This window comes from Myxocyprinus asiaticus, chromosome 13 (assembly GCF_019703515.2).
Source record: "Myxocyprinus asiaticus isolate MX2 ecotype Aquarium Trade chromosome 13, UBuf_Myxa_2, whole genome shotgun sequence".
Taxonomy (NCBI): Eukaryota; Metazoa; Chordata; class Actinopteri; order Cypriniformes; family Catostomidae; genus Myxocyprinus; species Myxocyprinus asiaticus.
In genome coordinates, this window is record NC_059356.1 from 2,983,749 (window position 1) to 3,007,420 (window position 23,672).

The 23,672-nt window shown below is 41.8% G+C and overlaps 1 protein-coding gene across 3 annotated transcripts in view; it reads left to right on the forward strand.

Annotated features, from left to right (window-relative positions):
* LOC127450419 (ras-related C3 botulinum toxin substrate 1-like) overlaps positions 1–23,672 on the forward strand; it is a 71,475-nt gene that overhangs the window by 34,295 nt on the left and 13,508 nt on the right. For all 3 annotated transcript variants that reach the window (XM_051714528.1, XM_051714529.1, XM_051714530.1), the window contains 2 exons: positions 21,427–21,489; positions 21,657–21,816. In XM_051714528.1, the coding sequence (XP_051570488.1) occupies positions 21,427–21,489; positions 21,657–21,816 (223 nt within the window). The remainder of the gene's footprint in view (positions 1–21,426; positions 21,490–21,656; positions 21,817–23,672) is intronic.

A 23,672-nucleotide genomic window follows, 5' to 3' on the forward strand; every position in this document is an offset into this window, starting at 1 on the left:
CAAACTTTAGTTGTGGCAATGTAACTGATTACGTTGCGACAACCAAAAAAGTTTAATTCCTGTATTCGTTGTCACAATGTAACTTTGGAACAGTGCCAGTCCTTCATGACGACGTTGTGGCAAGGTTGTGGATCAGTAGTGTCACGGGGGTGACAAAGGACCCAAAAGCAGAGATGACAGTTCAATGGTTTTATTAAAAATTTCTCGGTCAAGATAAGGCTGCAGAAGGCTGAAATTCAGCGAGCCGCAATGGGCTAGTGAAGGGTGTGTTCATATGATAAGTGTGCTTTGTGGAAGTCAGGAACCATCTGAAGAGAGACAGTTGAAGCTGGTGTGGTGCAAAGCAAAGCCCAGATGATATATTCCCCGAGATGCGGGCACAGACCAAGGACTCCTTCTCCACATGAACTGGGCACAGAACTGGTGAGGGCGACGGCAAACAGGAAGGTAACCGCACCTCTACAGAGGGGCAACCAACAGACACACGAGCATGCTCCAACTACACAGGAGAGCACAGTTAACATGACATTTAACAATAAATGGGCAAATATTGAGGTGACACACAAGGAATAAGTAGGGAGTGCAATCAGAGTGAAGCAGATGGTAACGGGCGAGTAAATCATTGCTGTGATAAGCATCTCCGCGAGATCAATCACCGTTCCCATGAAAACGTTGATCGCGTGCCAGCTCCACCTATGAGACACGAGGGAGTGAGAAAAACAAACAACAGTATGAGCCGGCACAAATGCCGGAACCGTGTTTTGTTGGTAACCAGTTGGTTGTCATGTGTATTTTGTTGATTCTTGTATTTCATGTCTTTTATTTTGAAAATTCTAGTTCCTGTTCAAGTCATGTGATTCCTGTTTTCCCTCCATGATTTTGTGTCTTGTTTTCATTGGTTTATTGTTTAATTATCTTGTTTAGAGTTCTGTTTGTTCATTGGTTTGTTCTCCCACGTCTAGTATTTAAGCCCTCATGTTTTCCATTGTCCCTTGTCAGGTATTATGTTTGGTAATGTTGGTTCCATGTCAAGTCAGGTTTATGTCAAGTCAAGTTTTAGTCAAGTCTATTCAAGTTCATGTTTATGTTTCACGTTTATAGTTAGGGTTTTTTGGATTTCACTTTTGTAAATAAAATTGCACTTGGGTTCTTCAATTCATCGTCATCATCTTCGTCCTTGCCAGTACCAGCAGCAACGTTATATTGGTATTTTATGCTTTGAATAATTATTCTACTGGCGAACATGCAGTATTCTAACCTAATTTATGTCCTCATTTGTCCAACATTAATTTAGAGGCTATTTAAACAGTTGTGTACATGAATAACGAATGCAGAGTCAAATTTAATGTACTTCATTTATTTTGACAGTAAACAGAGAAAAATTCAACAGTAAAATAATTTGAAAACTATTGCTACAGAATTACAACGAAATTTCAAGCCTAAATTACTTCTGTGCTCATATTAAAATCTGCTTAGACTATCTTAACACCTAATGCTTTGAATTACATATGTTAATTTAAAGCCATTTTAAGGATAAATAAAAATGTAAATGAAATCATTACAATATAATCTTTAGATCTACATATTTTTTCAATAAATAATTATATTAAATTATAACAAAAATGTCAAATTAATCAGTTAGCAAAAAAAAAAATTACAATTACAATAAAAGATAGATAGATTCTCTGAATAGAGATTTTTAAATATCGAATGTTGCCATGGTGATTCACTAAATGAATGGCAAAAATAAGGAAACAGGAATTGTCTTGTATCTTCTGCATGCATTGTGTGATTTAGATCAAAATAGAGTATGTTTTTTCTTGGGGGTTAATCACATGGATGTGGCTATTGTGGGTCATGGTCATAGCGCCACCAACTGGCAGCAGGAAGTGTGGCACTTACAACAGACTTTGAAATAGTCCACTTTTACCCAAATTGATTCAAAATTGTTTAGACACTGCTAATGGAAAATTTTGAAGGGATGCTTGATAGCTTTAATAGTGTTGTCATGGCAGTGGATTATATTATATGAAGTTGTAGTTAAACTTGAATGGTGGCATATATCTATTACACACTGTATGTTTAGGGTCCAAGTTTACATTAATGTTGAGTTGTTGCAGTGTCCATCATGCTTTGTTTTCCGAACGCCACCGAGTGGAAATGGACCCATGGTACTTGGGCCCATCATCACTGCTTGCTTTGTTGTTGTTGTTATTATTATTATTATTATTCCGTATTCTTTTCCAAAGTGAATCGCATTTTCGAGGGCCTAAACATACTCGAAAGATCATGAAACTTTGCACACACCTCAAAAGTGGCGAAAATTTAGAAAAATCTGATACAGGTTTTAGAATTAAGTGTTGCAAAATGGCTTGATAGCGCCACCTACAAAATTTCAACGAAGCAGCTCTCCCGCCACGTTTCACCTACACATAAGAAAATTAGTAGGCATATGTAACATGTCAACACGTACAAAAAAGTCTCTTAGAGCCATATCCTAAACCCAACAGGAAGTCAGCCATTTTTATTTTTCTCTTAAATTTTACATTTCTCTTACATTTTTAACGAGCTCCTCCTAGAGATTAAATCAGAGCAACATCATATCAATCACTCGGTCAGTCTAATCTAAAGGCCTTTGCAATGCTAAATTGCTAAGCTTTTGAGTTTTCTTTGAACGGCATGTCCGTGGTGGCCTGGCATAATGTGATGTTTCGCCATGAAACAGGAAGTTGTTGTAACTCAAACGTACAATGTCCAATCTGCCCCAAACTTCACATGTTTGATAACAGTCCTGGCCTGAATACAATTACATGCCAATATTAAGTTATAGTCATAGCGCCACCTACTGGCAACAGGAAGTGTCATGTTTTGATGTATAGTTATAAAAGTCATATTTATTGTGAAGTAATAAGTGTCTTACCTCAGGAAAAATGAACTTTCCAGTCAGATGCAGCTGAAGTAGGCCTACTAAACTGCCTGATACAAATGCGTTGTCTTGTTTAAATATCTGCTGTGATATAAGATTCTGTCAGGCTATGTGTCAGTATCATTATTCTGATGTTATTTCCGTATCTTTGATATCATTTGTTGTAAAATAAAAAAGCCTTTACCTCCTTAACTCTCCTGTCCTCTCAAAATTACATACAAATACATGACCTGAAGAATGAAATACATTATAACTATAGCTACAAAAATTGAATGCCGTTCCCCTGGCACAGCAGCCCCAACATGCATCAGGGTGTGAGGGCCCATTCATCGCTGCTTGCAGCTTTAATTTTTTATGTAACCTTTAAATGTTTTTATGTTTGCTTTTAAACACTTATTTTTTGCACATTTTGCACCTGGATTAAACATCTTTTTGGAACACCATTCCTTCTCTCTGGTGTGATTCTCCTTGTGACTGATCTGGTCCCTATCACACCTAGTTACAGTGATAAACGGCTGCCGCTTGTACTCGCATTAATGACACAATCGGACCACGGTTCAGACCCAAATAATATGATGTGAACAGAGACCAGGGGGAGGAAACGAACTCTGGTTCGGTCCAAGCAATCGAACCAAGTGTTAAAGTACCCTAAAACTATAATGTCTTAGAGTCATCATTGTGTAGTTTGATAAAATACAATTGTGAATTGTGTTTAAAAATAAGTAATTAAATAATAATTGTATTTATAACCCAAGCCGAAGGCGACTGTGGCAAGGAACACAAAACTCCATAAGATGTTGGTTAATGGAGAAAAATAACCATGGGAGAAACCAGACTCACTGTGGTGGCCAGTTCCCCTCTGGCTAATATCATGAATATAATGCCAATATTACTTATGTATAGTGCAAGTCATGGTTTAAAATTATTAAACTAAGTGTTAAGGGTCAGTGTTTAAACAAAGATTTTTTATGAACTGTAAGATTAATGACTAATGTCTTTGAAGTCCATCCTGGATTTACTGCAGAAGTTCACATAGATACAATTGTCCTTGTTAGTTGGCTGATGAAGTGTTTTGCTGGCAATTAATTGATAGTCTATGTATTCCATTTCAAGAGTGTAGTCCATCATTAGACCGAGGTGATGCAGGCGGAGATCAGTTAGGTGCATCCCAGCAATGCATTACAATTAACTAGTCTTGAGGTCATGAACGTAATTTAGCAATATTTCTTAGGTGGAAGAATGCTGTTCTACAAACATTGGTAATTTGATTTTCAAAGGACAGATTGGTATAAGTTATTAACACCTAAGTTCTTCGCTTTTGAAGACGATGTAACAGTACATCCATCGAGGGTCAAATTATATTTTAGCGGCTTATTTATAGAGGTTTTTGGTCCAATAATTAGTACCTCTGTTTTGTCGGAATTGAGTAGAAGGAAATTTTTGGCTTTTATTTCATTGATACACTCTGCTAATTTGGAGAATTGTGAAATTTTGTCAGGTTTTGAAAATATATAAAGTTGGGTATCGTTGGCATAACAGTGGAAACTTATTCCACGATACCTGATAATATCTCCCAGGTAGGGAAGCATATACAAGGAGAAAAGCAGAGGCCCTAAAACTGATCCCTGTGGCACTCCATACTTTACTTTTGTTTGGTTTGACAATTCTTCATTTACATAGACAAAGTGGTAGCGGTCTGCTAATAGGACCTAAACCATGCTAATGCAACTCTACAAATACCATAGTTTATTCAAGAGAATGTTGTGATCTATCTTGTCGAATGCAGCACTAAGATCTAAAAGCACTAGAAGTGAATTGCAGCCACGATCAGATGATAAGAGCAAGTCATTTGTAACTCTGATAAGTGCAGTCTCTGTACTGTGATGAGGCCTAAACCCTGACTGAAATTGTTCATATATACTATTTCTCTGTAGAAATGAACATATTTGGGAGGATACTACCTTTTCTAGTATTTTCAACAAACGGGAGATTTGAAATCAGTCTATAATTAGCCAGTTCTCCAGGATCAAGTTGTGGCTTCTTAATAAGCGGTTTGATAACTGCCAATAAAAGTTTATATTTGTCCCAATTTGCATGTCCTAAGGATAGTGAGGAGTTAATAATATTAAGAAGAGGTTCTTTACAGGGAATACCTCTTATAAGAGCTTGGTTGGTATTGGATCTAACATACATGTTATGGCTTTTGATGTTTCTATACATTTTGTTAGCTCTTCATGACCTAAGACAGCGAAGGATTTTTTTTTTACTGTTTTTTTTTTAATTAAATTTTTTATTGATTCAAACAAACAGGATTACACAAACAGAGCATACACACACTGAATCAATTTATAAAATGATATGTTCCTTCCCCTGAACAACCCCGCACAACCCACCCCCCCCCCCCCCCCCCCCGCTACACACAACCAGTGGTCTGACACAAAATGAAAATAACATATATACAGAAAAAAAAACATTTAAAAGGAAACACTTAAGTATAAATATATATATAAAAAAACAATCTAACAAATATATATCCAAACTAAACAAAATGTCTCTCTCCACAGCCTGTCACCGAGCAACTCCCAAAAAGGCCAAAAACCTGCCCCATTTCTTATCATATGCAGCCGAATTGCCAAGCCGTCTATATGACATCTCTTCAAATGACGCTACCTTGCCTAATTCGGTGCACCATTCATAAAAAGAGGGAGCGCCCGTCGACTTCCACATCCCCTCACAATTATCTGTATCCCGATCATCACGCCGGTGAGAACCCACCTCTTTACCCCATCGCCCAACACACAAAGTCTGGGACAAAACAGAACCTGAGTGCCCAGGACCTCGGAAACAAAATTCTGGACTCTCAACCAAAAATGCTGATTCCTCGAACAAGACCAGAAGGCATGTAATAAACCTCCATCCTCCAACTGGCAACGTCAACAGGTGGGTGTGTCTTTTAAACCCAGCCTATACAATCTAGAGGGGGTCCAATATAATCAATGCAAAATCTTAAATTGCATCAGACGGACCCTTGCATCTCTAGATGTAGACTTAATGTTTTTTAGAATCCTATTCCACACTCCCTCCTCCAATACCAAGTTCAAATCTTTCTCCTACAATCTCTTGAGAGAAGTCAAAGTTCCATCCCCCAGACTCTGAATTAACAGGGAGTAATACACTGATGCCTCATAACCTTTTCCAAAAGCAGAAATCACCTCTCCTAGAGTATCTGCTGCTTTAGGGGGGTGTATGCTACTCCCAAAAATAGTACAGAGCAAGTGGCGTAGCTGAAGATACCTAAAAAACTGAGATCTGGGGATCCCAATATATTGAACCAAATTTTCAAAGGATCTCATCACACCACTCTCATAAAGATCACCAAGTGTATTAACCCCCCTCGCAATCCACTCTGACCAACAAAAAGGAGACTTATTAATGCATAGTTTGGGTTTTAGCCATAGGCTCGAGGCAACATTTAGATAATTATCTGAGTTAAAAACTTTGGACACTTTTGTCCATACTGAGTGCAAATGTGAAATGACGGGGTGTGATTTAACTTCTCTGGTTAGTTTGATGGAAAGGCTTTGCAATGGCAATATAGGGGCAAGCAGTTCTTGTTCAATGCAGAACCAGGGAGGGGCTCCTTCAGGTGGAAGCAACCAATGAGCCAAATATCTGAGACCTAATGCATAATAGTAAAACAGAATCTTGGGTAGGCCTAGCCCACCTTTGTCCATCGGCCTATGTAACTTACTGAAGTGTAATCTGGGACATTTACCATTCCAAATGAAGGACTTCGCTATGTTATCAAATTGCTTGAAATAAGAGAGGGGGACATCTACCGGGAGAGATTGTAACAGGTAGTTAAATTTTGGAATACAGTTCATTTTAATAACATTAACTTTCCCAATCATCGATAAATGTAATGAAGCCCACCTGCCCACATCACTCAAAAACCTTTTAATTAAAGGGTCAAAATTAACACTAACTAAACCAGACAAATTTGCTGGGGATAAAATCCCCAAATACTTAATGCCCTGTTTGGGCCATTGGAAGGCACCCAGCTGGAAAGCCGTTACTGGACAGTACGCTGTCAGAGCCAAAGCTTTGGATTTAGACCAATTAACGAACTTGGAAAAGGAATTAATAATTCTGTGGAGGCAAGGCATAGATCTAGTAGGTTCACAGACAAATAATAAAATATCATCTGCATAAAACAGAAGCTTATGCATCATAGCTCCCACCATCACCCCTGGAAAATCATCCTCCTTTCTTATCATGGCTGCTAATGGTTCCAGGGCAAGACAGAACAATAAAGGGGAAAGAGGGCAGCCCTGCCGAGTGCCCCTATCCAGAGTAAAATAATCTGAAATTAATCCATTTGTTTGTACCGCTGCTACAAGGTGTCTATAAAGTAACTTAATCCAACCAATAAATGTACTCCCGAACCCATACATTTCCAAAATCTTAAAAAGATAATCCCATTCTACCATATCAAACGCCTTTTCGGCATCAAGTGAGATGGCAGCGACCGGAGACTGATCATTCGCCACTGACCACATGATATTGATGAGACGCCTGATGTTATCAGAAGAGCTACGGCCCCGAATAAATCCCACCTGATCTATATGTATAAGAGATGTCATAACCTTACTTAATCGGTTAGCCAACATTTTTGACAATATTTTTACATCTAGTTGGATCAGGGAGATTGGACGGTAACTTTTACACTCGCTTGGATCTTTGTCCTTTTTAAGAATTAGACTGATCTGGGCTTGTGTCATGGTTGGAGGAAGCTTTCCATTCTTTAATGATTCAGTATAAACTTCTAACAAAAGTGGAGCCAGTTCTGTAGCATAAGATCTAAAAAAAATTCTGCGACAAAACCATCTGTCCCCGGAGCCTTGCCAGTAGGTAGGGACTTAATTACTTCGTCAAACTCCTCCAAGGTTATCTCAGAATCAAGAACGTTTTTTTGCTCAATCGTCAGTTTAGGAAGATCTAATGGTTCCACAAAGTTTCTAATATCTTCATCAGTAGACAAAGACGTGGAACTATAAAGATCAATATAGAATTCTTTAAAGGCATTATTAATATAAATGGCTGAGGTAAAAATTTCACCACCAGCAGATTTCACTGAGGGAATGATAGAAAGAGACTCTCTGCTTTATATATCTAGCCAAAAGCTTCCCTGCTTTGTCACCCGACTCAAAGTATGACTGTCTTGCCCTGAATAACCAAAACTCCACTTTCCGCGACAAAATAGTATTACTGTATATCTATATTTCAATCGGGTCAATTTTCTGCTTTTCAGCGACATACAACGCTTCAGCTCTGCCTCTGCACTTTTAATATTTCCTTCCAACTCCACGAGTTCTCGTGCTTTGGATCTTTTGATGAATGAGGCATACTGTATGATTTGACCCCTAAGAACCACCTTAAGTGTCTCCAAAGCCATGCCCACAGAGGATACTGAGGACCAGTTGGTCTCCATGTAAACATTGATTTCAGTCTTTAACATTTGTTGGAAATCAGGATTTTGCAAAAGGGACACATTAAGATGCCAACTATATGATTTCTTTTTCTCTATATGTGGCATCACCTCTAAACTCACCAGGGCGTGATCCGAGACTAAAATGTTTCCAATTGAGCAATCCACAACAGATGGAATGAGGGATTTGGATATAAAAAAAAAATCTATTCTAGAATAAATCTTATGGACTGATGAAAAAAATGTATAGTCCCTACCAGATGGGTTCAAAGTCTCCAAATATCTGTAAGACCAAGATTTTTACACATCCTATGAAGCGTCAATTTTGCTCTAGGGGGTTTACACACTTTTGCTTCACTGTGATCAAGGACTGAGTCCATCAAAAAATTAAAGTCTCCTCCCAATATTATATCATGAGGGGTGCCAGCAGTTTGCAGCATCCCTTCAAGATCTATAAAAAAGCCCTGATAATCAGCGTTAGGAGCGTAAATATTAGCCAAAATCAACCTTTGCCCCTGAATTTCCGCAAAAACAGTAATGACTCTTCCCAATTTATCTTTAGTCTGTTGGAGACATTTGAATTGTAAATGTTTATTTACCAATATAATGACTCCCCTACTCTTACTTGAGCCAGCACAAAAAAAAAAAATGTCCACCCCATATCTTCCCAAATTTTTCAGCTTCCTGCGGGGAGAGATGTTTTTCTTGAAGAAACACTATATCATATTTCTTACGTTTAAGAAAAGAAATAACCTTCCTTCTTTTTATGGGGTGCCCCAACCCATTTACATTCCATGTGGAGAGAGATAGTACACTCATATTAACATTTGACATTTTGATATAGTAGAACAAAGAAATTGTGTGTCAAAAACAAAATTATACAGACCACATTCCCCATTAGTGAAACAATCAAACCCCGAACTTCCCTCCGAAGAAAAAAGAAAAACGTGCGCATTAACCCTGCGCACGAAAGCGCCAACCGGCGACAATCCCTCTAAACTCAAAAGGTCCATGAATTCCCACAAGCCCCACGACAACTTTGCCATCAGATTGCACAATTTTGCCTCACAAATCTGTGAGGCAAAATTACATAACAGAAAATACTTTGTCAAATAAACCCAGCCAATAGGAAAAATGAACACAAAGAATGTGTAGATTCATTCACAGAACTGTGTCAAAGGTGTGATCTTCCACAAAACAAATTCCAGCTGATATAAAATTGTTCAGATTCATCGGACAGACAAATGAATGTTCAGTGAGCTGGCTGTTATGAGTTCAATGGATGACATAATCATTCCAATGTCTCGTAAAAAAACTCAACAAAACAAACTGCAGCCAGCAGGAGGAATAAGCACAAAGAACGAACAGATTAATCCACAGCTGTTCCAAAGGAGTGTTATTCAACAGAACAAGCTCCAGCCGCTAGGTGGAACCAATACAAAAAGAAACAAAACCGGCATCCCAGTTCCCCGGATGGTCGAGTCAATTCACTCGGAGGCCGCATAAAAGTATATACCAAGACTTACACAATCCGTCAACTTTATAAAAGATATCCTTTGTGTGGGCATGTAGATATTTTGTGGTCATCCGTAGTGTCCACTCTCAAACTGGCCGGGAACTTCAATGCAAAAGTAATCTTTCATCAGTGCAGAAGTTTCTTTAAGGAAAAGTGTTATTCATAAAACAAGTTTCGGCTGCTAGGCGGAGCCAACGCAAAAAGCAAAAAGAAACCAAAGTGACGCCCAGCTTCCTCAAGAGTAAGTACAGCGAGTCGACCCACTCATATGAGAAACACCAAATGGTTTACTCAGCCATTGATTCAATAAAAGACATTGCCTGATTGCGACAAGTAAATACTTTGTGACTGTCCTTCGTTTCTATTCTCAGTTTGGCCGGAAACATCAGCGCAAAAGTGATCTTTCGGCGATTTAAGAGTTTCTTACATTCCTTGAACCGATCGCATTTCTCTCTTGTCGAACTTGCAAAGTCCAGGAACAAGAAAATATTATGGTTCTTCCAAGAAAGCTTCCTTTTGCTCCTCGCCTGGCACAACACAAGATCTTTATCGGATGATCTCAAAAATCTGGCCAGAATTGATCGGGGCCTATCTCCCTCAGTAAATCTGTGAGCTGGGACTCTGTGAGCTCACTCGATTTCCAGCTGGCCTGTTATGTCGAGCAGACTCAGGAAAAACTCATCTAGGAATTTCACCATATCTCTGCCCTACTCATGCTCATGTTATTCCTGCGGCTTCTATTCTCAAGATTGTCAAGCTTTTTAAGGAGATATTCCAAATCAACTTTAAGGATTAGCGGTTAATTCACTCTCCGAGGATTCCAAAAAATCGAATTCGTCTCTCAACATGTCACTCTTGTAACTAGTTCAGAGAATTTTATTTCCATCGCCATAATCGATCAACGTATAACAGCGAGATCCTCCAAGTCAGCAAGAATCTTCGTCAACATCACTGACATGTTGGACAACTGATGCTGGATCTCCTCTCCCACCGCGCCATCCAAATTGAGTCCCTGGTCTGTAGGCCTGTCAGGGCTTTCATCCTGAACACGTAAGTGTCTTTTAATGTCTCCAGAGCCCAAGGATTTTGACTCCTTTGCCATGTTTTGCATCAAAGAGCAAATGTGTAACTGGGTGTATCAAAATTCACCAGATTATAACATGAAAATAATTTAAAATTTAGCAAAGTGCGCAGAGCTCGTCGCTCACACGTCTGCTCCTTGCATGGCATCATGTGACACCCTGACAGTGAAGGATTGAAGTTTTTATGAGACAATTTTATGAGAAAATTATGAGACACTGTTTTCTGAGCTACTGTGACAAATGATTGCATAATTCCAATTTTATTTCTGATTATTTCAATTTTATCAGTAAAGAAATTCATGAAGTCATTACTCTTGTGCTGCGACAGAATATCTGGTTCTGTTGAGGCTTTACTCCTAACCAATTTAGCCACAGTACTGAATAAACATGAAGGATTGTTGTGGTTATTGTCTTCGAGTTTGCTAAAATATGCTGACCTGGCAGCTTTTAGTGCCTGTCTGTAGCTACAGACACTATCCTTCCATGCACCGCGAAATACCTCTAATTTTGTATTCTTCCCCTTGTGCTCCATTTTCCAAGCTGCTCTCTTGAGAGCATGAGTGTGATCATTGTACCATGGTGCAGGGCTTTTTTCTTTAATTTTCTTTAATTGAAGGGGGGCGACACTATCAAGAGTGCTAGAGATTACTGTATTTATATTTTCTGTTATTTCATCAAGTTCTTCTAGGCTTTGGGGTTTACTGAGTGTATGAGATAGATCTGGAAGATTATTAGTGAAGCTATCTTTAGTGGTCGAAAGAATAGTTCTGCCTGAACGATAGCGTGGTGTAGATTGAGTAACATTAGCTGATCGCAGCATATAAGAGACGAGGTAATGATCCGAGATGTCATCGCTCTGAGGCAGAATTTCTATAGTATCAACATCAACTCCATATGAAATCCAATTAAATCTAGCGTATGATTATGGCAATGAGTTGGTCCTGTTACATTTTGTCTGACTCCAAGAGAGTTGAGAATATCGATAAATGCTAATCCCAATGTGTCATTTTCATTATCTATGTGAATGTTGAAGTCACCAACAATTAAAGCTCTATCTACTGTAACTACAAGATCTGTTAAAACATTAGCAAATTCACTAAGGAAATCAAAATAAGGCCCGGGTGATCTATATACTGTAGCAAGGGCAAAAGATGACAGAGTTTTTTTTATTTATATCTATATCTGATGGTGTCACATTAAAGTGCACCTATTATGGTTTTTAAACGTGCCTAATTTTGTTTTAAAGGTCTCATACAATAGATTTACATGCATCCAAGGTCAAAAAACACTTTAATTTGCTCATAATTTAAATTGAAGCATTACCTTTTTCCCCAGTGTCTCAAACAACTCCTTCAATGATCCGTTCTAAAGGATTCATTCTAAACTCTTCCTTTCAGAAAGCCTACTCTGCTCTGATTGGTCAGATGTACCAGTCTGTTGTGATTTGTCTACCGCTTACAGTGCGTGTCGGAAAGGAAATGGCCACTACCATATCCGAGTTTCAGTTCCATCTGAAAATAACTTCTGTTTTACCTTACCAATTTGAGCCCGAGTCTGATAGTGATACATCGGAAGATCAAACCGAACCACCATCGCAAGCACGATGAGAATAGGACATTTCTCAGTGGTAAGTTTATATGTAGTTTGACGATAACATGAGTTAGCTGATTAGCAGATGCTAACAGCTAACAGGCTAACAGTGTGCACTGGCTGTACATGTAAACAGACCAGAGGTGGTTTTTTGTTACCAAATTACATAGGTTAGTACAGGAAGTAAGTATGGAATTACTAACGACTCATTTCAGGTGTTCAGTGAATCGGTTCTTTCTTTTGGGTGTCAATAACTCCATATTTCGTGCACTTTGATTTTTGAAACAAAAACTTTGAAACAAAAACTTAACAGGTGCTCTTTAAGCATTATTAGTTCAAAAGACTTAAACTGATATCCTGTCCTCTGAGTAACACCAAAAACTTCATTGTAAATTGTAGCAACACCTCCTCCTCGACCCTTCAGATGAGGCTACTGTTTATAACAATAACCTGGGGGAGTAGATTCATTTAACTCTTTAAAGCCTGAGCCCAAAATCCCGAAAATTCCATTCTGTGCCAGAATATGATATTCATATCCAAATTCATATTATATTCATATTCATATAACATCACACACCTGAACTGTATATACCATATTGAAGAGAATGATATAAATATATGTATGATTATTTACTACTTCTTCTACTATTTACTACTGGTCAAGGCCCAGGAAGCCGCTACACCCCTGGTAGAATGGGCTCGTAGCCCTACCGGGGGTGGATCATCCTGGGCGTGATATGCAATATTTATGGCGCCAATGAGCCAGTGGGCGATCCTCTGCTTGGAGACAGTGCTTCCTTTCCGCTGTCTACCAAAGCAGACAAAGAGCTGCTCAGAGACACTAAAGCTCTGTGTGTGATCCAAATAGATGCATAAAGTGCGCACCGGACACAGCAACATCAGGGCTGGGTCTGCCTCCTCCTGGGGCAGTGCTTGCAGGTTCACCACCTGATCCCTAAAAGGGGTCGTGGGAACCTTGGGCACATAGCCTGGTCAGGGTCTCAGGATCATGTGAGAATAGCCCGGACCGAACTCCAGGCACGTTTCGCTGACAGAAAATGCTTGCAGGTCTCCTACCCTCTTGATGGAAGTGAGCACAGTCAGGAGGGCATTCTTCAAGGAGAGTGCCTTAAGCTCAGCTGACTGCAAAGGCTCAAAGGGGGCTCTCTGTAGACCCTGAAGAACTACAGAGAGGTCCCATGAGGGAACGAGGTGTGGTCTGGAGGGATTCAGCCTCCTGGCACCTCTCAGGAACCTGATGATCAGGTCGTGCTTCCCTAAGGACTTACCGTCGACTGCGTCATGGTGTGCTGCTATGGCGGCAATGTACACCTTCAAGGTGGAAGGGGACAGCCTCCCTTCCAACCTCTCCTGCCGTCAGGAAGAACACCCCTTGGTGAACAGACACCACTTAAAGGCATACAGGTGCCTCGTAGAGGGGGCCCTAGCCTGAGTGATCGTGTCTACCACCACGTGTCTACGCCCCGTCTGTGAGAAAGAAGGTCCTTCCTCAGTGGAATTTGCCGGGGGAGGGTCTGTTGCGAGGAGGTTGAGGTCCGAGAACCACGTCTGGGTGGGCCAGTAGGGTGCTACCAGGACGACCTGCTCCTCATCATCCCTGACCTTGCACAGGGTCTGTGCAAGTAGGCTCACTGGGGTAAATGCATATTTGCGCAGGCCAGGGGGCCAGCTGTGTGCCAGCGTGTCTATACTGAGGGGGGCCTCGGTCAGTGCATACGAGAGCGGGCAGTGGGAGGACTCTTGGGAGGTGAACAGGTCCACCTGTGCCTGTCTGAATCGACTTCAAATCAGCTGGACCACCTGAGGGTGTAGTCTCCACTCTCCCCTGAGGGTAACCTACCGTGACAGCGCGTCCACTGTAGTGTTGAGGTTGCCCGGGATGTGAGTAGCTCGCAGCAACTTGAAGTGCTGCTGACTCCAGAGGGGGAGACGGCGGGCGAGTTGTGACATACAACGGGAGCGCAGACCGCCTTGGCGGTTGACATATGCTACCGTTGCTGTGTTGTCTGTCCGAACTAACACGTGCTTGCCCTGAATCAACGGCCGAAACCTCTGCAGGGCGAGCAGAATTGCCAACAACTTGAGGCAGTTGATGTGCCAATGCAGTCGTGGGCCCGTCCAGAGGCTGGCGGCTGCGTGCCCATTGCAAACAGCGCCCCAGCCCATTTTGGAGGCATCTGTCATGACCACGACGCGCCTGGAGACCAGTTCCAGGGGAACACCTGCCCGTAGAAATGAGAGGTCGGTCCAAGGGCTGAAAAGACGGTGACAAACCGGCGTGATAACCACGCGATGTGTCCCGTGGTGCCATGCACATCTCGGGACTCGAGTCTGAAGCCAGTGCTGAAGCGGTTTCATATGCATCAACCTGAGCAGGGTGGCCACCGCTGAGGTAGCCATATGCCCCAGGAGCCTCTGAAAAAGTTTCAGCGGAACCTCTGTTTTCTGTTTGAATGCCTTCAAACAGGCCAACACTGACTGGGCATGCTCGTTCGTGAGGCGCGCTGTCAAAGAGACTGAGTCCAACTCCAAACTGAGAAAAGAGATGCTCTGAACCGGGAGGAGCTTGCTCTTTTCCAAGTTGACCAGAGATGTGAGAGCACCAAGTCCCTGTGTGCGCACAACATGTCCCAAGAGTGAGCTAAGATTAGCCAGTCATCAAGATAGTTGAGAATGCGAATGCCCACCTCCCTTAACGGGCCAAGGGCTGCCTCTGTGACCTTCGTGAAAATGCGAGGAGATAGGGACAGGCCGAAAAGGAGGACCTTGTACTGATACGCCTGACCCTCGAATGTAAATCGCAGGAAGGGTCTGTGTCGATGGAGGATTGAGATGTGGAAGTACGCGTCCTTCAGCTCTACCACCGCAAACCAATCTTGATGCCGGACACTCGCCAGAATGCGTTTCTGCATCAGCATCTTGAATGGGAATCTGTGTAAAGCCCGGTTCAGTACTCGCATGTCCAAGATTGGCTGCAACCCACCGCCTTTTTCGGTACGATGAAGTAGGGGCTGTAAAACCTCTTCTTCATCTTGGCCGGAGGGACAGGTTCTATCGCGCCCTTCCGTAGGAGGGTAGCGATCTCTGCGTGCAAGGTAGCAGCGTTTTTATCCTTCACCAAGGTGAAGTGGATACCACTGAACCTGGGCGGGCGACTGGCGAACTGAATCATGTAGACGAGTCGGACAGTCCGGATGAGCCATCGCGACAGACTGGAAAGCGCAAGCCAATGGGGACCAAGGGGACAACATCGTCGGATGTACCAGCGGGTGGGATCTCACGGTGGGGCGGAGCTCGAGGTGCCACACCACGCTGTGGCCATGCTGAGTCTAGGGACATCTAAGCACTTACCTGGCTCCTTGTGACCACCCCCGGAACAGCCTGGGATGGGGGAGGAAGAGGTCTGTCTTCGTAGCCCATGGAGACTGCCACATCGGGCATGGCTGTGTGCCACAGCTAGGCACTCAGGGGAGGGAAGACCACTGCTGGAGCGCCAATCCTGCAAGGAAAAGCCCGTGGACGGTAGTCGTGATGAAGGCCGTGCACATTGGGTATGTGACCCAGGGATGAAGGACACCGCTCTTTTGCTGAACTGTTGGGTACCGCAGACACTTGAGCGTGTGGCAAAATCAAACAAAAAGGCAACAAAAGATTCTCCACCTGGCCCTCCACCGGGTGATGGAGTGGTCTTCTTATCAGCTCCAGATGAGTGGGTTTCTTCATCTCAGGGGCACTTTGAAGACCTCCGCGGGTTCTTAGCAGCCGACTGTGAGACGGGTGGTGTCTGCTTCCTGCGGTGGGCTCCACGCCGGGGCCGGGCCGAAGAGGCGGGCTGCGGCGGAGCCGGTGCAGTCACCGCAGGGGGACGCCCTTTGTGACGAGCAGATGGGGTGTGGGATCTTGAGCCACGCCGGGGCAGGATATGCCGGATAGCCTCCATTTGCTGCTTCACCACCGAGAACTGCTGGGCAAAGTCCTCGATGGTGTCGCCGAACAGGCCAGCCTGGGAAATGGGGGCAGCAAGGAACCGTGTCTTGTCGGCTTCATCCATCTCGTCCATGTTGAGCCAAAGGTGGCACTCCTGGACCACTAATGTGGCCATCGTCCACCCGAGAGACCGCGCTGTGACCTTCGTCGCTCGGAGAGCGAGGTCGGTCACAGAGCGCAGTTCCAGCATCAAATCTGGGGCGGAACTACCCTCGTGCAGTTCTTTTAACGCCTTGGCTTGGTGGACCTGCAGGAGAGCCATGATGTGCAGGGCAGAGGCGACTTGTCCAGCAGCACTGTAGGCTTTAGCCATCAGAGACGATGTGAACCTACAGGGCTTGGACGGGAGCTTAAGGCGTCCGCGCCAGGTGGCGGCGCTCTGCGGGCAAAGGTGCACCGCAAGCACCTTATCCACCGGGAGAATTGCCATTTAGCCCTTGGCCGCCCCGCCATCGAGGGTAGTGAGGGCGGGGGAACTGAGGAATCGGGACCGGGCAGTAAAAGGTGCGTCCCACGACTTCGTCAGCTCCTTGTGCACTTCCAGGAAGAAAGGCACCGGAGTGGCACGTGGCTGCTTTGAGCGGCGCCTTTGAGCCCAGGAACCAATCATCGAACAACGAGGGTTCAGGGGAGACCGGAGGGTTCCACTCTAACACGATGCTCGCGGCCACCTGGGAAATCATGTCCATCATTTCCGCATCAGCCTGTGACTGGGCAATCGTCCCCAAGGGGGGGAGCCCAGCTGAGGCTTCTGCGTCCGACTGGACAAGCCCGCTCTCCGATGCTGTGCTCAAGAGCTCATCGTCTTCGTGGGCTCCGAACAAGAGGCCAGACTTGCCGTGAGACAAGCCGGCGGACTCATCCGGAAGCCCGACTGGGGCAGACGAGCATGCTGGGGAATGGGAGGTCCGCGGGGGGATACCCGGCGGAGGCGATCCTATTGGGTTCCCCAAATCGCCCCCAGTGCTAGACGCGCTGGCCTCAAACCCATAGGTAGAAAGACCGAGGCGGGGAGCTGCTGGGGTGGCTTGCTTTCTTACAAAAGCAAGCCGCGACTGCAACGTTGCCATGGTCATGTTCTCGCAGTGAGAACATGAACCTCCACGAACGCTGCCTCCATGTGGGTCATGCCCAGACACGAAAGACAATGATCATGACCATCCGAAGTTGAGAGGAAATGACCGCAACCAGGAATAACATACAACTGGAAAGGCATCTTTAAAAAGACGCGTCTTTAAAAAGACGTTCCGTGTGTCACTCTTTTAGAGAAATATACTCTTTTAGAGAAATACACTCTTTCAGAAAATATACTCTCTTTTTCTGCAGAAGCGCCCAGGGGCGTTCTCTGCAGTGCACCAGTGCAGAGGTGGGAGAAGCCGCTGAAATGTGCCATCAGATCCAGCAGAGGTGAATGAACAGTCGTGAGAATTCAGCTCAATGAGCATGACCGTTTGGCTCTGAAGAGAAAATCTGAATGAATGGTTGCATACCAGCTGCTTTTATACCCGTATGTCTGGGGGAGTGGCATGCAAATACCACTCACCAATTTTCATTGGCCTTTTATCAAAGACCAGAGGTGTCTCGGGCTCCCAAGAGTGACCCCTAGTGTCACTACATCGACACAACGTCGAGTGAGTGACAGATAGGGAATGCTTCATAACTAAAAAGGTTCGACTATCTTACACAAGCGACAAAATTGGCCAAAAAAGTTATTGATATTTAGCTAAAAATTTACATAGTATTGCTATCTAATTTTTATTTAGCAAGTTTCACAGAAATTTGCTTAAAAACAGAGGCTAGCTGCCTGTCCAATGAACGCCAATAGTCATGTCATTTTTTCCAGAAATATCTATTATTACTCCTACAAATAAATGCTTCGTAACCAAAAGTTTTTGATTTTCAATAGACAATATTGACAATACATGTTAAATAACTTGTCTTACCTCGAAAGATCACCTCAGTTTTCAATTTGAAGCAGTAAGTCCAACACTGGAGGTAATCTCCCGGGATATCCTCTCTGACTCCGCTCAGGCAAATGGAGGATGACGATGATGATGACGATACATTTATTATTCACGGCCAGTAACCCCTTAACCAATCATATGTGATTTTAGCTTATATTGCTTTTAGCAGATATTATGAGTATCTGGCAGTTTTCAGAAATAAAATTGCTCCGGCTGGTAAGGGTTAAACTAATATATTCATCTAGTTTAAGCCAGGTTTCAGTCAAATAGAGCACATCCAAACTATGATCTGTAATAATTTAATTTACAATTAGTGCTTTGGTAGAAAGAGATCTAATGTTTAGTAGCCCTATCTTTATATGGGGCAGTGGTAGCTCAGCAGTTAAGGCTCTGGGTTACTGATCAGAAGGTCAGGGATTCCAGCCCCAGCACCACCAAGATGCCACTGTTGGGACCTTGAGCAAGGCCCTTAACCCTATCTGCTCCAGGGGCACCGTATCATGGCTGACCCTGCACTCTGACCCCAGCCTAGCTGGGATATGTGAAAAAGAATAATTTCACTGTATATGTGCAAATGTATAATGTGTGATAAATAAAGAAAATTATAATTATAAATTATTATTAATTATAAATTATAATTATTATTATATGATGTTTATCTTTAATTGTTTTGTTTTGTTCAAGTTTGACCTTAATCAAAATTTTTCTAAATGATTTAGTGAGGGTTTTATGTTTGGTAGTTTGGGGAACACAGACAGTCTCTATATGATATCTAGGTCTCTATGTGTTGTAGTTTATGTGACCTGTGTGACGTCTCAAGGCAGTTAGCAGATGTTTGGATTAACCAGTTTGTCTGCTTCCTGACCTGGTCCCCAGTTAGTCAGATACTATCATTATTAAGACTATTAGCCAAATTACTAGAGAGGAGAGCGGAACCTTCCCTGGAGGGATGGAGTCCGTCTCTCTTTAGCAGGTCAGGTCTAACCCAAAAACTCTTCCAATTGTCTATAAATCCTATTCTATTCTCCAGACACCACTCATACATCCAGCCATTCAGTGGATCTACTATAAACCTCATTACCACGACGAGCAGGGAGGGGACCAGAGCATGTTACAGTGTCAGTGTCTGTTTTTGCAAATTCACACACCTCTTTAACATTATCTCTAGTGATCTCCGACTGGTGAAGCCGGACATCATTAGTGCCGACATAAATAACAATTTTAAAAAATGGACTTTAGCATAAATCAGCACTTGTAAATTTGTTCTGATGTCAGATGCTCTGGCACAAGAAATGCATTTAATAATAGTGGCTGGAGTCTCCATTTCCACGTTCCTTACAATAGAATCACCAATAACAAGGGCTCTTTCAACATGATTCTCAGTGGGTGCATCACTGAGTGGGGAGAATCGATTGGAAACCCTAACAGGAACGGGAGAGTGGTGTCGCTTTGCTGAGCGAGTATGCCGCTGAGACGTCACCCAAATGCCCTTCTGCAGGGGCTCTACAGCCGGAACGAAAGTGTTTGTGTTGCTCTCTGTACTGCCCGCATCTGAAACAGTATCTACCGGCTTCTCTTTCTCACTGACCTCCACTAGCGTTCGGATGCGTGTCTCAAACTCATTAACCTTCTCCGTCAGCCTAATTCCTTACATTTAACACATGTGAATCTCTCAGTGCTGATGGAAGAGGCTATTGTAAACATGTGACATGCAATGCAGGAAGAAATAACATGAGCGGATACCATGACTTACCGCAGTTGTTTATTGTTGTTGGTTGTTCCTTAGCGGTGAGGGTTTGAGATCGATGTGAATCCCTCATGCAATTGTTTGTTGTTATGGTTGTTCTTGAAAACCAGTGCTTTGAGTTCGATGCAATAATCTGTGTAACGTAGAGGAGAAAAACAGGTGTGCGCTGTAAAATGCACACAGTTTAATCGCGATAAAAATAGAAAGTGGATGCATGTGGAAAATAAGACAATAATGCGGGGGAAAACCCGATTCGTGCTGAAAAATGGCAGATGTTAAGGATTAAAGGCTGAAAACAGATAGATAAGCGATGCAAAAAAAAAGCTAGCAGGCTACAAACACAGACTCGAGCTAGGCGCCAGCAGCAACAGGTAAAATACACACAGATGAAACAGTAAAAACCCGAAACACATGATAAAATGACAAAACCCTTTGGATTTATTACTTAAAGGTGAACTCAGTAACTTTTTGTTGGTGTCATCTTGGACTTACAGTGACATTTAGTGGTGTAGATGCAGCATTATTCAAATGCAATAATTTTCAGTTACTGATGCCATTGTAGAAATTCACAATCAGCCATGATTAATTTAATCCAAGAGTGAAAGTGTCCAATAACAAGACGGTTACTGAGATTAAGCGAATAGTAATCAGCTGGTCATGTGAAATAACATGGCAGCCCCCATGAGGGTGCCCCTGCCCCATGTAGAATAAAACAGCTTTTATAACCTTACTCATAACTGAACTCTTCATCTTATGTGAGTACTCATGATTTTATACATATGTTTCAAAATTACTTCTCATTTCTTTTGGAGTAAAACTTTTTTAATGTGGAAAAATTATTGAGTGCACCTTTAAATTTCTTTTAGTTGGTCTTAAATTTAGCTTCATAAAACCTGCAGAAACCTGGTTTTCTCCCTTTGGAAAAAAAAATTGATAAACAGGTTTATTTGACCATACAAACTATGCACAACTATGTTATTATTTACATTGAGCATTGTTTCCCTCTGCTGTCCACGACACAATCAGGAGGAGCTGATGCAGTGTAAATAGCGTTTAAACACCTTTATATCACTATTGTTACATCACAACTGTTTTTGTCTCATAGGATGTGTTTCTTATCTGCTTCTCCTTTGTGACACCTGCCTCTTTCGAGAATATTTGTGCGAAGGTGAGCTGTCTTTATTAAGAACATATCAGTCTCTGCACACAGACATTAATTTGAGCTTTACTTCCTTTAAGTTGAGTCCAGTGCATGCATGAATGAAGTTGCAGATCCACTTGCACTTGGTGTTTTGATGAATGGTTAAGGGTTGAATGTGTTGTGCGTGTGTGCAGTGGTATCCAGAAGTGAGACAGCACTGTCCAAACACTCCCATAATCCTGGTGGGAACCAAGCTGGATCTGAGAGATGATAAAGACACTATAGAGAAACTGAAGGAGAAGAAGCTCACACCCATCACTTACCCTCAAGGGCTGGCCATGGCGAAAGAGATTGGTTTGTGTTGTTTCCCGCTTTAAAAACATATTGTTTCCTGCTTTATATGGGGGAATCTCATGTAAACATGCCCAGGTCACATTTAGTTTCAAAATCATAAAAAAAAAAAAAAAAAAAAATAAGAGATCATATTTTAAATGAAGTAAACAAAGCCTTTTTTTCCCCTCATGTGACAATTAAGCACATTCTAATTACTGTAATGCATCCAGATGTACTGATTTACATTTGAATTTGTAATTCTCAATTCTCAGGTTTGTTGGTGATTCTCATTACTATAATTGAATAATTTTATTTGAAAAATATGAAAAACCAGTTAAATTATCTTTTAAATTTTTTTGCATTACAGGTATAAATTATTACATTCAAATATGCTTAACTGTCATGAAAATAATGTCACAATACAAACGTTTTCATTACTGTAGTAGATTGTTTTATTTGTAAAAAATAAATGTTGTAAGATTTTAAATGACGTAAATATAACATAAATTATTATTATTATTATTTATTTATTTTTTGCCATTACAGGGATAAAGTACTAAATTGTTTAAATGATAAATTGTGCTTAATTGTCATGAAAATCTCATAATGCAAAAATATAAGTACTGTAATAGAATATTTTATTATACAAATATATTTTTATAAGAATATAAATGATGTATCAGTTAAATTAACTTTTTCCGATTAACATTTTTTATTGATACGTACATACAGCAAAGAAAAACAAAACATGTATACACTGAATCAACATTATGCCCCACTATTACCCCTCTCCCTCCTCAATCACCAACCCTACTCTGACCCCTAACAAACATCCAGCATATACACTACCAGTCAAAAGTTTTGAAACACTTGACTGAAATGTTTCTTATGATCTTAAAAATCTTTTGATCTGAAGGCGTATGCTTAGATGTTTGAAATTAGTTTTGTAGACAAAAATATATTTGTGCCAACATCTATAATTAATTTATTTAATTATAAAACTAAAATTTAATAAAATAAAAAAAAGTTTTTGAAATTGATGACTTGGACCAAATAATAAAGAAATGCAGCCAATAAGTGCCCAATGGGAACTCTATACTGTTTAAAAAGCATCCCAGGGTGATACCTCAAGAAGCTGGTTGAGAAAATGTCAAGAGTACATGTCTGCAAATTCTAGGCAAAGGGTGACTACTTTGAAGATGCTAAAATACAACACAGTTTTGATTTATTTTGGATTTTGTTTAGTTACAACATAATTCCCATAGTTCCATTTATGTTATTCCAGAGTTTTGATGACTTTACTATTATTCTAAAATGTGAAATAATAATTATAATAAAGAATGAGTGTTTCAAAACTTTTGATCGGTAGTGTAAGTATACACACACACACACACACACAAAATAATAATCATACACATTTAAAACTATTACTTCTCTCTCCACAGGCCCTCCCCGAGAGTCCCCAAAAACGCTAAATAACTGCCCCATTTCCCATCAAACGAATTCCAGAAACCCCAGCTTTCCACATGACACCTCCTTGAAAGCTGCCACCCTCTCCATCTCCGCGCACCACTCCCGAAATGAGGGCGTTCCAGCTAACTTCCATCCCCTTAAATAATCTGCCTGCCTATCATAACACTGGTCAGGACCCAATTTTTGATGTGTTTATCCCCTATATTGATGACCGCCCCAATGCCTAAAATACAGAGTCTAGGGCAAAATGAAATTTGAGTACCCAGTACGTCACACATTAAACTCTGAAACTTCAACCAAAATTCTTGGATCTTAACACACCACCACAAAACATGGGTTGTGCCTCCATTTTCTGATTGGCATTGCCAGCAGGTGGGTGTGTCTTTAAGACCAAGCCTATACAA